General features: G+C 32.2%; 1 protein-coding gene across 3 annotated transcripts; it reads left to right on the top strand.

Annotated features, from left to right (window-relative positions):
* The first annotated feature begins 807 nt into the window (after window positions 1-807).
* LOC117329714 lies at window positions 808-17,045 on the top strand. 3 transcript variants are annotated; one of them, XM_033887802.1, is made up of 13 exons: window positions 808-1,137; window positions 3,331-3,496; window positions 3,697-3,797; window positions 4,277-4,405; window positions 5,059-5,235; window positions 5,985-6,100; window positions 6,667-6,793; window positions 7,099-7,415; window positions 7,689-7,736; window positions 8,094-8,474; window positions 14,178-14,264; window positions 15,159-15,335; window positions 15,697-17,045. In XM_033887802.1, the coding sequence occupies exons 1-13, from the start codon at window positions 1,065-1,067 to the stop codon at window positions 15,754-15,756; spliced, it is 1,959 nt and encodes a 652-aa protein (XP_033743693.1). In that variant the 5' UTR covers window positions 808-1,064; the 3' UTR covers window positions 15,757-17,045. The 3 variants fall into 3 exon arrangements, with proteins under 3 accessions (XP_033743693.1, XP_033743692.1, XP_033743691.1); XM_033887800.1 differs by lacking the exons at window positions 14,178-14,264; window positions 15,159-15,335; window positions 15,697-17,045 and adding exons at window positions 9,085-9,228; window positions 9,956-10,298; window positions 10,643-11,796 and having other exon boundaries at window positions 814-1,137; XM_033887801.1 differs by lacking the exons at window positions 14,178-14,264; window positions 15,159-15,335; window positions 15,697-17,045 and adding exons at window positions 9,956-10,298; window positions 10,643-11,796 and having other exon boundaries at window positions 812-1,137.
* The last annotated feature ends 16 nt before the right edge of the window (window positions 17,046-17,061 follow it).

The raw sequence follows: 17,061 nt of genomic DNA, 5'->3' as shown, positions 1-17,061 counted from the left end.
TAACGCACCCAAATTACTAAGTCATACATATATATATATATATGACAAGTAAACGTAGTCTGGCCATTTACATTAGACTAATACTAACTAAATCACACATCATTCGCCAATGGAAAGGGAAGTTCACAATTCAACAAACAAAATATAAACTGTGTGCCATTTATTTTCTTCATTATTTTCATCGAAGATGCTTGAAGTCTAGCAACATTTGATAGTAGATAATAAGTTTTTTTTAATTTTTAATTTTATTTTCAATAAATTAATATTACACACATGTATAATGTATCATGCATATGCTAAAGCTTTCAATATTGATAAAAATAAACACGGGCTTTTCAAAATTCATTTCAAAAAACGTTTCAGCATAGTTTCCTTTTTTTCACTAAAAGGGATAATATATTTTGTCTTATGGATTCTAAATTGCATTGTAATACTGATAATTCGTTTTCATTAAACAAAACGCATTAATAAAAATGAGATATTTTGCACCAAAGAAAAACGAAGCATTGGGCCAATATAATTCGTTTCGGCATTTTTAATGTTTGCATATTATTGTGTTGCACAATATAGCAGATAATGAGAAAGGGGCCAAACCAAACCAAACAAAGTAAAAAAAAAGCACAAAACCCTCATACTGTAATTGAGTTAATGAGTTAAAAGTTCCCTGCGTAGATATACTGATTCGATATTGTTAGCGATTGACCTTTCTGTAGATTATCATTGCAAATGTTGACCTCTTATGATTACCACCACGTTGGGACTTAGTGCCCGTGTAATCCCGTATTACTATGGGACCCCTAATCCGCCATTGCTCGACACACACACCAGCAATACACTGGGAATGGGGGTATGGTATCCAGTATCTGTTGAAATGTCCGGATTCTAAGCCAACCACGATGGGGTAAACCAGCATCGTCATCTTTAGGTGTGTCAGATGGACGTTTTCTAACTTATATAGGAAACCTGTCATATCTTCGGGAGTGTCGTCTGCCCCGATGGATGGAAAGATGGCGCCGTTATAGAAATATGGCGTCCTTTTACCCCAGTGTTTAGGACGCAAATCAATGAAAAATAATATGGATACATCGATGGGCCTTGCTATTTTCTGCGTTCTTCTAAGCATCTTTTCTGGCATCGGTGAGTAACTTAAAATAACTTACATAACGTTCGTGTATTGGACTAACATTTACTTCTAACGAAAATAGATAGCCTCTACAATAACAAAAATAGTAGCAGTTATGATTCCGTGATAAAGCATTAGGTCGCGAATAATTTGTGACTTTTAAATAATAATAATAAAAAATCGTAAAAAAAAAAATTGAAAGCGGATATTTGTATATTTTTCACGAATATTTTAATACATTGTTGATGTTTTTTTTATTATCGTAGTGACTAGATTGTTTTTTGAAATATTTCACTTCATCTCTACCAAATATAGCGAAAATTATAAAATCAATATTCATTGCTTAGATATATTTTTTAAACTAAATATATACTCATATCTTAAGTATATGTATAACGGCGATTCATTTTACATTTGTTCTTCAAGCAACAAGTAATGTTGTATAGAGACCGAAATCGTAATCCGCCTAACTATTAATACATACTACTGAAAACATTTAACACGCAGTTTGCATTTAAAACTTCAGATTAAAAGATTAAAGAGACACATGGTGAACTGAAATAGACATGGCCTACTTTTAATACCTAGATTTCTATGGGTTTAATACATTATAGTGTACGACTGTACTTTATAACGGTTTAGTCATTAATCATGCGCTTGTTATTTTGTTACTTTAGTCTCACGTTATAAGCTGTACAGCTTGCTTTAGAGTACCTACAGTATAAATGGTCTTTTAACATTTTTATTTATATTTCCAAAGAGATTCTGTTAGAATCAATACTAGCAGTAAGAATAGGAACTGGTTCAATGTTCAATGATGTATGTTAAATCTAAGCTTCAGCAACTATTGTGATACTAGTTCGTTTCATTTTCATTTGTTTGATTTGCGACAATGTTGTACAAAGCCGCATCATAACATGTCATGTTACTATATGGTGTCTACAAATAGACTTATCTTCACTCTGATGAAGGTTTTTTTTTTGTAATGATACATACAAGATATATGTAGGCCAATTATTTTTATTCAGATGGCTTTTATATCAGCTTCACATTACAATTGAGCGTCAAAATCAAATCACATATGTTGAACTTTTTTCTTTTATTTCCATTTGCGGACATTTTCCTCGATCTACTATCAGTTGTTATGTATGCCTTGCCTTAATCAATCAAATTGTTTTTTATTTTTATTTACATGTCCTTATTTTATCTAATCCCTGTTTCATTTTAAAAAACCAAAGTTCTTGTACCCTTATGAAGTTTAACACAATGAAACATACTATCTGATAATACTTACGGATGGTAAAGAATAAAAATCATAAGAAGTCATGACAAACTTAGTATACTTACTTTATAAATAGCTTACTGTACATTATACATTAATATCGTTCTCTGTAAGGGGGATCCGGCAGATGACCTAGACAAAAAATAATATCGACCAGCACAAGTTTCCGTCATTCAAGATTACAATCGATAAAGGGCACAAATTCAAAAAAGGATTAATAATGTCTTGAAAAAATACAAGGAGAACACAAAATCAAATAGTTTGATACTTTTGATGGAGATAATCAGATCAGGTGTTTCAGAAAAGAAAGCGTCTTTTTAACAACACCCACCTGCGAATCTAGGTCAAATCCATGTAAGGTCACGTTCTGGGAACCAAATAGAGACAACCAGTCTATGTATTATATCGAGACAAACATATCATTAGTCACTTCGATAACCATTTTATTTCTACGGTCATAATGGAAATGTAAACTTTATTCATTTTACAATAATTGCGAAACAAGTTATATCAACTTATATAAATCCCTCTTGTTGGCCCGGATGGGGTCTTAATTACTGTGGAGGAAACCGGAAAATCCAGGAAAAACCCACGTGGTCAGACAGGTGACCCCATGTCATAAGTCCAGCGGTTTTAGGATAAATTTTAATTAAGTGATGAATCAAAAGAGAATGCCGACATTAGAACGAACCCATAAATTTAACTCACAGTACATAAAACTAGACAAAACTATTACCAAACCAATCTAAATTCTAGGAGAGCTCCAATCTTAATTCAAGAGAGCTCTGAAAAGTACAATGGTAAATAAGACCAGATGATGTTTGTTTGCTTACCTAATGACAAAAATATCCAGTTTTTAGTTAATAAACGTATAAGTTGTAAAAACGTACTGGTTGATTCATTGTGTAAATCTATTTGTTTGCAGATGGCGCTTGTACATATCCTTCAAACCTCCACGATGGTTCTTTCTTCACTACAAGTGGGGACACTCTCAACTTCACTAGCACAACTATGGCAAAGCTGGCCATTCATACATTCGGCACGTTTACATTCAGCTGTGACCTAAACAGTGGAACGCAATATGTCAGCAAGTAAGTTGAAATTACTTAAGGCAAATTAGTCTTTAGATATGCTTAACACTTATTTGAATTTGTTTCTTGGTTTTTGTTTAAAGAAACACTGAAAACATTTTGCCATTTATATCCTCAAAATATCAATAAACAGCATGTTAAACTCATATAATTCGTCAACCATTTCGTCCTTTTAATGTGCCATTGCTGTTTTGTTTCAGGTCCGAGGTGTTTTATAGGTTCCGTCTGCCTTTCGAAGCCTTTATTTGTATGGAAATCACAGAAGTGTCGTCAAACAAATACACATTTCACCAACCGACAAGTAAGTTGTCTTCCCTTTTGCTTCGTTGCTTTGTTGCCTACCATTTTCTTTGAATAAAAATATTTCATAATGCTGATGTTTGACGGTATAGAATATACATGAATGAAAAATACGTTTAATTGTGAAATTTGAAATATATGCGTTGCCTACTTTTTGAAATGTTTATAATAATACCTGTTTATAAAAGAAACTCAATTTAGATAAAAAAAAAGGTAGGTGACCTTTATATAGAAGCTCATATGCACTTTACAAACAATTGTGTTGTGACCTTTACGACAGCTTTATCTTGCTACTTACTGATATACTTTGAGATGTTTTGCAATCAAGTATTGATGTAATTGTGAGGAAAATACATTGATTACGAGAAACCCTCTATAATGCTTTTGATAATGAACGAATTCCCACAATGAAACTCCCAACGTCAAAATGGTGAAAAGTGTATTATATCAATAAAATGTTGGTTCTTTCCTTCTTTCTAGACGAACTCTCCGATGCAGGGGATATGAGGATTAAGATTTTTCTGCAGGGCAAAACTATAACATCAGTGTCGGAAGTGTGTGACGTCACTGATTATACTAATTTGACGAGTGTTTTCATGATTAAAGATGGTAAGTACATAACCAATTAAATTGCCTTATTATAGTTTTGTATACGAATTTACGCTTTTGGATGGTGAAATGACAAGGGGTTGTCTTCCACAATTTTCCTTTGAGATTGGCAAAAATCCATATAAACATGGCAAGGGTGTGCGCAATTGTTTCTGCCGTATCCCAATTTGTTTTGTTTCCTCTTTTTTGTTTGTATTCTTGCGTATGAATACATCACCGCGTTTATCATAGGATATAGTTCCTATGAAATAGTTTATTGTTACGAGGTGTTAAGTAGATGTGGTACTTCAGCATGTCGATATATATTTCATCTTGTCGTTACACAATCAGTCTAGGATAGTATCAATTGAATTTTAAGATATTTAAACCGTTGTATGCTATATATAGACCAGTATAATGTAAAGCAGCTACCAAGCTGTAGACGAGATTACATACGCCTGATTGATGCAGATAACTCTGTTTGATTTATATTACGTATACTTTAAACAAAATCACAGATTATTATAATTTCATCGTCCATCAGTGACCTCGACGCTCTAAATTTTAAATGAATGTTTCTCCTGCTGTCATTCTTATCTGCTTTCATTTACTCTATCAAGTCATCATGGGGTTACAAATGTTCCCAAATTTCATATAATATCCTTATTTGTCAGGCACCATCGACTCTGAAAAGGTTGAATGTCCAACAGTCCTACAAGGCTACTCCTCGTACACATATGACGCCGGAAGTGGAAATTTGTGTACCGGAAGTTCCTATCTAGACACCTGTACCGACACCACCCTTATGAGCTTCAACCTGACACAATGTACACAGATTCAAGCGTACTCAGGTAAATTGCAAAGTAATATACCAATATATCAGTATCTTCAGAAACAGATTGTTCTGAAGGGAAAATATCTTAAGCTTACCAATTTTATCCTGCTACCGACATGATAATAAGTTCCTAATCCTTTAACATTTAACGGAATATTTACAGCTTTATTTAATGCTGAATATTGAATGAAATTATCTTAAGTAATAATTATTGTGATACATGCACTTCACTTTTAAAGGCAAATTTTAAGTTCTTAAAATGTTCAACGAAATGTCACAAGTTAACTGTCAATAGCTGTGCTTTAAATCTTTATCGAAATATTTTACTTTCTTGTTAAATCTATAAGGTCAAAATGATAGAAAGCTTACTGTTGAATAATTTGCTAAAATATTATAACCGACCATTTTTGCGGTTAATGATTGGACAAGCTAACAAGCACTTAAGTTTACGTTCTAAAACAACACTTACGTAGAATGACGTTACCAAACCAAAATAAGTAAAAAAAAAACCAAACAACAAAAACGAAAAAACTAGTGCAATATGCGTTTCTATAAAAAAAAAACACCTTACATTCAAAGTTATCCTAACTAACACGAATTTTAATGTTTTAATAGCCCAGAAATTTGTATTCTATTGCATGGAACGAAAACAATTACTCCACAATTGCCAACCGTATACTTAAATGAATACATCTTTCTTGTTATATTATGGGGAACAATGTTCACATTTTCACTTTCACTTTACCTGTGTATTGCCTAAAACAGCTGGTGGCCAGGTGAACTGTTTAAGCTACAGTACGAGTGGAGACTACACTTCCCTTGTCGTCTATAACAGGGATACCTCTGTCGACCAAAGTACCACCTACAGAATGTCATGCTATGTACGTATAAAGAAAAAAGGAACATTGTAGATTTTTTCGCAATATATTGCAAGAAAACGCTAGAGTTTTCTTCGATATATGGTATTATTTCATTTCATTTATTTATCTATTTTTTTCATTTGTTGTTGTGTGTGTGTGTTTGTTGTTGTTGTTGTTGTTGTAACATTGCTCTATTGAGTTTTTTTTTTATTTTATTGAATACTTAAAGAAGGTTGACATTTTGTAATTAGAAACGTCAAACAATTTAAAACAAAAGATATATTGTATAATTTCTCAGATAGAAAGACAAATTCCTGGTCTAAAGATAATTAATCCTAGAACAGTATATCTTGCAATCATTGTTTCCTCACACTAACTTAATCTCCATGTTTTTATTATTATTTTTTTTAATTTATTTAATTCGGGTTTTTTATGATATAAAATCATTAATTACTACATATACATGTACATAAATTTCCAAATGATGCGTTTCTATTAAAATGGCACATTTGCTTTTTTATTCGCGCTTTCTAGATATTTGTTGGAATACGCTTTTATTGTAATAATTTTAAAATATGTCTTTCCAGGTATTATCTTCAAACTCGACGACCGTTTACGCTACCCAGTACCCTAACGGTTGTTACTTTGGCCAAACGTCCACCTCAGTAAATTCTCCAGGTGCCACCGTAGTCTTCACACAGACGGACACTTGTCGTAAGAAGTTTTGAATTATATCTATAAATTATATCATACAAACTATTTTTTCCCTTCTAATCAAGATTCCTTGTAGTAAGAGAGTGCGACAAGGGTGATTGATCTTTTATTTGTATTTTATTTAATTTTGATATTTTATCATTGCAAAATATATTACGATGATATCTTACGTGATTAATATGATATTATTTATTGCAATATAATTCTAAAAAATTATAACAAAAGTATGGTTAAAAAAACTTATTATTTCCTTTGCATTGTTAATGTTTTAAGAAATGAATATTGCTATTTGCACTTTATTTCAGCTGTTGTCACTACGACCGAAGCTCCAGATACTACGAGTACAGCATCTACCGGACTCATCATTGGAGTCGTCATTCTTATCCTAGCCCTCATCCTCATCATCCTCTTTGCCATCTGGTTCTGGTGGAAGAAGAAGAAAGATGAAGAGGAGAGGAAGAGGAGAGAGCTTGCAGCCCTGGAAGAGGGTTTATCAGATGGTCTGCCTGATGAATCGAAGTACGACATTGATCGACTGATGTATACGCCGGATCAGCTCCTTACGCCTTCAAACGTCCATCCTAAGATGACAGGCAAAATACTCGACAGGGATAACTTCGAGGTAAGATTGCAAACCATTATTTCGAAAAGAAAAGAAGGCGATAACGAATCAAATCCCGGAATAAAAAAACAATTACAAAGAAATTGCAAGCAATAACAAACAAAAACATACTCATAGAAAAAGAGCTTTTACCGAAAATAAGAAAATAAGAGTGTATTATTGCTAAAACCTAATTGTATTTATACTTTGGAGGTTTAGACGTGAATTTGTTTCACTCATAAATCAGAGGCATAAGAAATAGTATCGTTAATTTGAAATGTGTACCTTTTTCAGGGATTTGGTGATGATGAATATATTGACGAATTTGGATGGCAAGATATGGTAAGATTTCGTAACTTCGCCTGTTCAACATTAAACAAAGCTTTCTTTTTTGTTTCTATTGCATTGATATGATATGTAGTTTTATTAAATTGTAAGTATTAATGTTAAATATTACAGATATTTCAAAAAGATGATTTCTTATTTTTCATTAAAACTGTCGTTGAAATACCTGAAAGCTTAATAAATAAAGAATACCAATTGTAAGTTCTATTTGATATAATACCCATCGTCTCATTATAATTCTTTTATCTTATTTATACATGTAACATTTTTTTACATTTATTTATTTTTACTGTAACTGTCTGATATTTGAATTAACATACTGATGAGATGATATCTATTGTCCAAACGGTATAGATCGACGCGCAAGACTTCATGAACATGCGTAAAAGAAAGGACGGGAAGGATGAGTTCGAAGTAGGAGACCCTAAAGACAAAAACAGTAAGAAGAAACTGAAAGACCTTATGAAGTCGAAGAAAAAGAAGAAGAAAAAGAAGGGAAAGAAGAAGAAAAAGAAAGGAAAAAACAAACAATATGAAACTGATGACGAGTACGAGGATATCGAAGATGATGATGAAGTAGAGGGGCAAGTTGGAAATAAACGAGAGTTGACCATCTACCTCGACGGAGCACAGGAGGAAGAAAGTGGCGATGATTCTCCTAATGACAGTAGACGAAAAGCAAGATTCGAGGAGACGGATGACGATAAGATGAAACGAAAAAGGAGGAAGAAAAAAGTAAGTACTTACATTGTAACAGTGGAACAAGTAAATCCGGATGTTGTCTCCGTGTAGAATATTCAAAAATATAATTTAAATTCCATTTATTGGTGATTTTGAAATCACGCATGACTCATATCCTTACATAGTAATCATTTTGAAAGGGAAAAAACAAAGCTTTGATAAAAATAAATGGCATGCCTCACGTCTTCGCATCGTCCCAATTATAATGTGTCCAGGAGACTTGAATCCGGAATACTGATGTTCCACTATGTTTTATTTCAATATTAATATCAAAGTCATTTTTCTCGGAGGTTCACATCTCAATACACTTATGAACTTCACAAATTTACTGCAATATGCACATTAAAAACTAATTCATCTTTCTTTAATTACACATAAATCACACAGCTTGATGCATATATAATCAACACATTTAATGCTTAAGTTCAATCCATACTTAACGCTTTTTATATTCATCACACAAAATTAACTGTCACTATGGATCAAAGATGAAATACCTATACCCTGTGTATTTGAGAATTTTATTAGGTAAATACACAGTAAAACCCACTGAATCCCTTCCCTTCGCGAAACCCGGTAACCCCGTGACATTTGTTGTCTCCAGGACATCGATGACGTAGAGACGGTTAGTGGTATCATATCTTGTGATATGATGATAGGGGATTTGGATACGGAAAAGAGCCTTGAAGTACCTCGGCTGATTCTGCCAAATTTAAGAGATTCTGGTGTTGAAGAAGAAACTGAAAAGGTTAGTTTATGAAGCCCTTCCTGTTTAAATGAATGAAACCAATACTACCAAAAACATTGCACAATATACTGGTGATGATGCCGAATAAGGACAGGACAGATAGAGATACGGACCCTATATATCACTTCTTATGTTCTTATTTATATATTATAATTTCAAACAGAAATAGGAAATGTTTTTAAAAAAAATTAAAAAAAAAACAAAAAAAACAACATATGTTTAACATTAATAATGATCAATTTTATAATTTTTCATCGTGATTCAGAATTGGTACGTAGGGCTGTATTTGGCATATATACATCCATTAGATATGAAAAAGTTACTACCATACTACCCCGAAAGCCGTGCAGCATATACCATTATATATAAAATTTGCACGTAATGGTGTCTTTCACAAATCTCACTAATATTCATTTTCACCAGTATATTGCGCAACATACTTATTTCACTAACAATGTTTAGTGATTTAAAGATTTTTTACTTCACAGTAAGATAATTAACAGCATGTAAAATAAACAATGGGCTGATATGAATATGTTTTTAATATTCTGTTGAGTAAAGAATAATATAACGTATTTATTCTTTTATTTCAAACATCGTAAGACTGTCAAAGTGAACAAAATCATTTAAAGTTGACATTATATAATTACATTTAAACCGATTTAATACCAATTTGGGATCAAGTTGTTCAATAACAGTTAGGTTTGAAAAGAGGGTTTTGTTACAGAAAAAACGGAAGAGGACGAAAGCCAAAAGAAGCGAACAGCCTATGTCCTTCAAGTCATTCCGCAAAAGGAAAGTGGATGCATGGCTCGATAAAACAGTCCCTGCTTTTGACGGTGATCCTATTCCAATGTTCTATGAGGACCCCAAATTAAAGACATTACCTCCCCTACAGCGAGTTAACAGGAAAAAAGAACCTATCTTATGGTCTGATATCCTCAAGAAATACGGAGGAGACTTCAAAGACCTTAAGGAATTTCAGGGTAGACGCAATATGTCTGAGAACCGATGGAGGAAACTTCTTGAGGAGCTTTATACAGACAAGAAATACTTCGACTACGTCAACAGTATGTACTGTAGACAGCTTCTATATACGTTAATAGTTATGTTATATTATTAGGATTTTCAAAAATATTTTTATTGTTAGTATTCATTTTACATGTATTAATGTCTAACTACAACGTATAACAAATGATATATGAAATATTTTAGCATTGCAAATCTTCAAATTGTAGGGTCTAGAATGTTTAAATGCAAATCTAAACATTACGGTAAAATTTTGTTGATCTTTTATATCAAAATAAAGCCTCAGATTTGCATGTTATCATTCATTTGAATTATTTATCGAATAATTTCAGTTTAGAATTTTAAGTAGCGTTTTCCTTTCATTTAAATTCTTCTCACTTTATAGAAAGTTCTAGAGGGAAAGATGTTGAGGACGATCTGAAATCACAAGCAAAGGATGGTTTAGAATACCTATATGATCGTGCAACATTTTGGGAAGAGCAGAGACCGATTCCTGCAAGACCATCGTCGTTTGTTCCACCTTTAAAATTGAACAGTTCGAAGACCCCAAGGGGCAAGAAGAAAAAGACAATAAGACGCGCCCCTCAAACCCCCTTGACACAAGTTAGACTAGATTCAATGGACGAGTTTCAAAAACCTCCTCGAGAGACGACATTTTGATATGACTGTTTTGAAGAAATGACTGTTTCGTTTTAAGCTGTGATACATGAACGGTCAATGTGGGTGCTTTCGGGTGTTACGGTAAAGGGTTGATATTCTTATTCATATGTTTGTAATTTTTATTTGAAAGTTGTCATACTAAATTATTAATAGGAATTTTAATGCTGATTTATCAATATTTGTCATGCACAAATGAATCAGCCAATGAAAGTTTTATTGATTCGCCCTTGATTTATAATCATTGATATTATTAAGACTTTTTAAAGTTCTTACTAGCACGTTGTTTAATTGTTGTCTTACAGTGCTAAACTTTCTATTGTATAGTTGGCAATATTGTCGCTGTGATTGAAAATAGCACAAAAATACATACTCAGCGAATATTGTAGAGTATAGACGTATTTATTAATACAGAGGTTGCGCGAAAATATAATGCCCACGAAATATGTAGGTTCAACTGGGACAAATATTAGACCCGTGAATTTTAACAACTATACAGTAGGTAAGTTTGTTTATAAGGAAAACTCCATTTTAATTTACATCACTACAATCTCAGCCCATGTCGAAATCATGAATATTTTATGTATTTATATTCTGTCTTTGTTTATGACAATTGGTGTTTGAGTGTTATACACTTTTACAATTTATTTTGTTATGAAGTAATCAAGATGTCACTAAAACTGTCATACTGTCGTTTTGTAGTATTGTTCTGCTGTCCTTTTATTATGGTGTCTGTGTATTGGTGATTCCACATGAATCACACACCTCTTTTTCATCCCATACTCATTTATTCTTAGAAAATGAGGATTTGTCTTTCAGTCCTGTTTATTACATGTTTATCTTTATTGTTGTTGATAATCAATTAAATCCACATTCATTGCACATTTGTTGTTGTTTATTTTTCATGGTCTCTTTTTTATTTTTGAAATGAATAAAGACAAAAAAACATGCTAATTTGTTAAGACATTTTCACGAATCATAATTAAGAAAATTGAAATTTTTCATCTGATGTTAAAAAAGATAAATCTATTGATAAGTAATATATAGCAAATATTCATCCTGACTTAATCAATCTATGTATTTAATTACAAATTCGGTGAACCTTACGAACAATGTTTTAGTCTTTACCAGACATGTTTCATCAATGTGTTTTGTTTTCGCATAGTAACGGCATCTCCATGTTGGTTTGTCAGATTTATTATTCAATGGTATGCTTGAAACAAGAAGGTTTCCGAATAATCTAATGGTTCCGCATTCTCACTTTGGATATACACATATTCACTTCTATGTCATAATAATTCACTTTTTATTGTTTTTTTCACATTCTGGTTGTTTTATGGTAAACTTACAGCGATAATTAAAACAAGTATCAACAGAAAACATAATGACATGTTTTATAATCAAATTGTTGTATGTTCGTTTCTATATCTAGGTTTGGTGTTTTGATGATGAATAGAATTGCCAACCGATATTAATGTTATATAAATTAATAAGCAATACCACAAAACCGCAGTCGACATTTTCAGGATGCCTATTACTCACGATATCTCCTTTCAGAAGATGTTGGAGAAATGTAAATATGTATGGGAATGTGTCTATGCTTGAATTGTTATAATTATGAAATAACTGAGCTTAAACTGCCGTGAAAACATTTGAAATCAAAAATCCAAAATGTATCCACAAGTTCATTTTATATTAATCTAATGTTAATTTACATTTAAAAGAAAATTGCGAAACGTCGTAGTTGCAAGGAACGTGACATAAGATTCACTAGATGCAAAAATATTTAGACGAAAAGTACGTTGGTCAAAATAAAATGTTCAACATATAACGAAGGTTGCAAAGCAATACACAAAAATGACGTATGACGTGTCAGTTTGTGTCAGACATCATCACTATCCCAAGTAATGTAACATACTTCTACTTGATTTATAATGGGAGATAACTAATATACGAATCAAAGTTGGTATATCATTAAGTAAGCTATATATGTGAACAGGGTACACTATCTAACACTATTTAACAAAGGATGGCTGACAGGCCAAGATAAACTAATAAACACATCACCACAATCTGCTAAAAAAAGTTTCAAACATATTAATATATCATAAATGATTTTAATAAGATAAAGGGGTAATCCCACCTTACCCTTAAATATATTTTATTTCAAAAGCATTAATTAATGAATTGGTAGTATTAATTGAATTATAAATTGTTTACAAATATAACATAAGTTAAAAGAAAGAAAGAAAGAAAGAAAGAAAGAAAGAAAGAAAGAAAGAAAGAAAAAGAAAGAACTCTAAAACAAACAATCAAATCCAGTTGCTAAATCGATGTGTACTGAAGTCAAAGCCATATGCATGTAGTTAACGCTATTATATTTGTTAAAGCCTAGTTGTGAAGGTGAACATTTTAGGGGATTTATTGCATTAAAGCGATTAGTCGGGCTATAACTTATAATATCAATCTCCTTTTATAATAGTGTGTACACGACAACCTGTTTTAAATGTATAACCAATGGTAAGCTATTACGTAAAGGATCTTAACTAACAATGTAGTTCTTTATCACGATCAACGGAATTTTACTAGAAATCGATATCCGTCTGTTTTCTATACTGATATCAATTCCCGAGTCGGACAAAAATACCGTTCATATTTATATGACTTTTTGGTTTTAGAATTTAGAAAACATATCGCTTACTAGCTACAAATTACGCACAGATAGCCTATTGCTCTGTCGACGGCAATGATAGAGTTCTGGTAAAAAGAATTATCCTGTGAATTACGTCTATCTTGACCCTTGGTGCAGGAACCTAAAGTGATTCTGGTGAAATATCGCTTAGGATCTATCTATCAATTTATAAAGTTCATCGTCATGTTTTCATGATCAAAAGCCTCTATATTTAACCCTATAGTCTCAACACGACCTTTGGGTCATTATAGGTTACATGGAGCATCTTAAATGATGAGTGGACTGACATTTCAACAAACGGGGGGAAAACAAATGTAAAAACACGTAAAACAAAACCAGCAAAAACAACCACCGCTAAGAAACCTTACACAATATCATTAAATTGATATATATATCAATATATATCTAATTGACATATATTTCCATTACTCGATATCAGCCTAGTGTTGTATCATTATATTACATTATATTGCATTATTACATTATATTACATTATAACATTATATTACATTATTACATCATTTTACATTATATTACATTATATAACATTATATAACATAACGATTTTCAGAAGAAACGGAAGAAGGGCCCTGGAGTAAAGGTGCTTGCCCAGGCAACCAACTACCTAGTGCTTCAATCCAAACCAGGCCCAAAGCCGGTAGGTATCTCTTTTCGTGTTAATTTAAAAATTCAAACCTCAAAAAAGCACGAAATGATATTTGTATAAAAAAGAATCGATTCGCATAGGCTAAATAAATGTTTGCATGAGAAACATTAAAAAGGCATGCCCCCAAATCAGTATGCGTATCTATTATAAAAGCATTATTTATGCCATAATACCAGGTACTCAAATCAGACTTTCGTCCATGAATGTGGATTATTTCAATTTCAAAACATTTTAGCATAACGTCATAGCTTGTTGTATTTGAAATTTCAGACCGTTATGGTCTAAAAAGTATCGTTCACTGGAACGGATGAATACATCGGTCCCCCCCTCCCCCTCCCCCCTTTTTTACACCATTAACATCTAACATGATATGCCATAATGTTATCATGATAACTGAACATGGTTGGTGGATAGGAACCGGAAATAGGTGTATCATTTCATTTAAATTATTGAATATTTGTGGCAAAACTTATTTTAGAATATTTTCCTGTTGAAGGTTTCGTCACTTTTTACTCTGCAATTTAAGCAAAATATTTGAGTACAACAATCTCTTTCCTGTTGGTATGAGAAGAAGTTTGACAGTTATTTCGATAAATGCTAAACCCTATCTTATACCACCGCTTGGGGATACAAAGTGTCATATTTAAACATACGCTAAAGCTGAGTCCTTAAGCAGCTACAAATAGCATCCAGATAGATCAAATGGGTTGGTGACCAAATTATGTCATTCTTGTAACATGTCCCTTTATGAATTAACCTACTCAATTCAGCTCTTCATTGAATATTCCAAAAAAGTGGCCTTAAAAGTTTATTTTATCCCTAACTGGAAATGAGTTTATTTTAACAATTTAAATGCTTTATTTATCATGATACTATCTAACACAGCCTCCAAAGAAGCCTAAACTGAAGAAGGTCAAAGGTTGGTACGTGATGGCCGGGGAGATGAAAGACAATAAGATCACGACCGTCAATACAATAATGGGGAAGACAGTGACTGACTCCAGTACCTATTCCGAGTTCGAGAGGGTACCAGCAACACGTGGCAAGCCCTATAATCAAGACGTAAGTTACTGCTCAAATCAGTACCACATCATATTGATGTAGGAAATAGTTCCCATAAATATATCAATGATATACCTTTAATCATTATAGAATATGTTTCAAAGTGTATATTTTTACAATTTTACTGCGTATGTGTACATACAAACCACATGTATATGTCTGGTTTGTAAATATATATTTATATATATAAACTAAGTATTGTGAAACAATTTGATATTTCAATATTTCACGAATCAATACCTCATTCCAAATAATAGAATAAATAAGTAAATTCTTTCATGATATGCGCTCATCAATATTCCCGATTGTTTTATTTTGTTTATTTGTCGATTTGTTTATTTATTCATTTATTTATTTATAGGTTTTCGATACAGCTTTCAATAAGAAGTTCAACAGCTGGACCCATGGTTGGGATTCATAGTTCTGCAAGAAGTATCGACACAGTTGTATAATACCGCAAAATGTTTAGTTTGAGAAAATCAGTTTAGAATCGAAACTCATTATGGTTAATTAAATATGTTGCTATGGACATGATTCAAATGGCCGTTTTCTATAACTGACCGGATGCCTCAAACCCGAGGGAAAGTGCTTCTGCAGTACCACAAGTCTGTTGAATTGTTTGCAAAAAAGACAGAAAAAGACTTCGATATTGATGTTCGATAACAAAAGCAAACACAATTTGTCAAGTAGCAACGAATTAAGTAGAAAAAGTTGTTCACGATTAAGATATGATATACATATTTAGTTTTCATTTTAAAGCCATCGATTCCTACCTAATATAAAGCTTTTCCCCATAATTGTCCCATCTTCATGTACATGGCCCTCATTGATAAGCAGCTAAATAGCAGATACTTGTGAGTTGCTTATTGGTCAGATAAGTCTCATATGTATGCAAATTGGGATAGGATTTTGGAAAATCACACTGGTGTATCTGCCCGTGAAAAATTATATCAGTGGTATATTGCATCGCCACTTACCGTAAACTTCATTTCACATTTATTCCAACCAGAAATTAAAGTAATTTCTTTCGAATTTTAAGAGATTTCGAATATGTTTTAATCAAAACATTTCATCACGTACTTGGAATAATGATCACACATATCGAGAACTATCCTTCCTTACTTTATACGTAATTTCCAAAATATGACATATAAAGTTCACCCTTTCCTTACATAAACAATTTGCTAGCACCGTTTACCTGTGTAATTTTGTTCTTTTCCAACCATACATTGTCAGTGACGAAAACTTTAATTTCAGCTTAAGACATTCGCGTAGCTGAGCTGTAATCTTTAATATTCGGTTCCAAAAGAAGAATACCACAATATTTATCGGAAGTATCTACAATGTCGTCTACTAGACTAAAACTTTTCGAATTCCGGAACAGATTTATTTATTCATTTATTTATTTTTGTAAAGGGGTATTGGTGAGCGAAGTTTGTGTTAAATTTTAAACAAAGAACATGAAACATTTAACATTTCCTGCCCTGTGAAGTTAATTGTCATCATAATGGTAATACCTATCATTCATTATAGGTGATGATATGTGAGCGTTCATTACGATTTTTTTCATCTACTATCAAAATATCTCTTGCTTCTATAATGATGTACTGCTATTTATAAATGGATTTTCTTTTTTAAAAGTGCTATTTCTTATGTATTTATTAAATGTATTTTTTCATAAAGTTGTATTCTTTGAATAAAACATATTTCTTGAAACTATATTGTT

Source organism: Pecten maximus, chromosome 6 (genome assembly GCF_902652985.1).
Source record: "Pecten maximus chromosome 6, xPecMax1.1, whole genome shotgun sequence".
Classification (NCBI taxonomy): Eukaryota; Metazoa; Mollusca; class Bivalvia; order Pectinida; family Pectinidae; genus Pecten; species Pecten maximus.
This window is presented reverse-complemented; position numbering and strand designations above follow the sequence as displayed.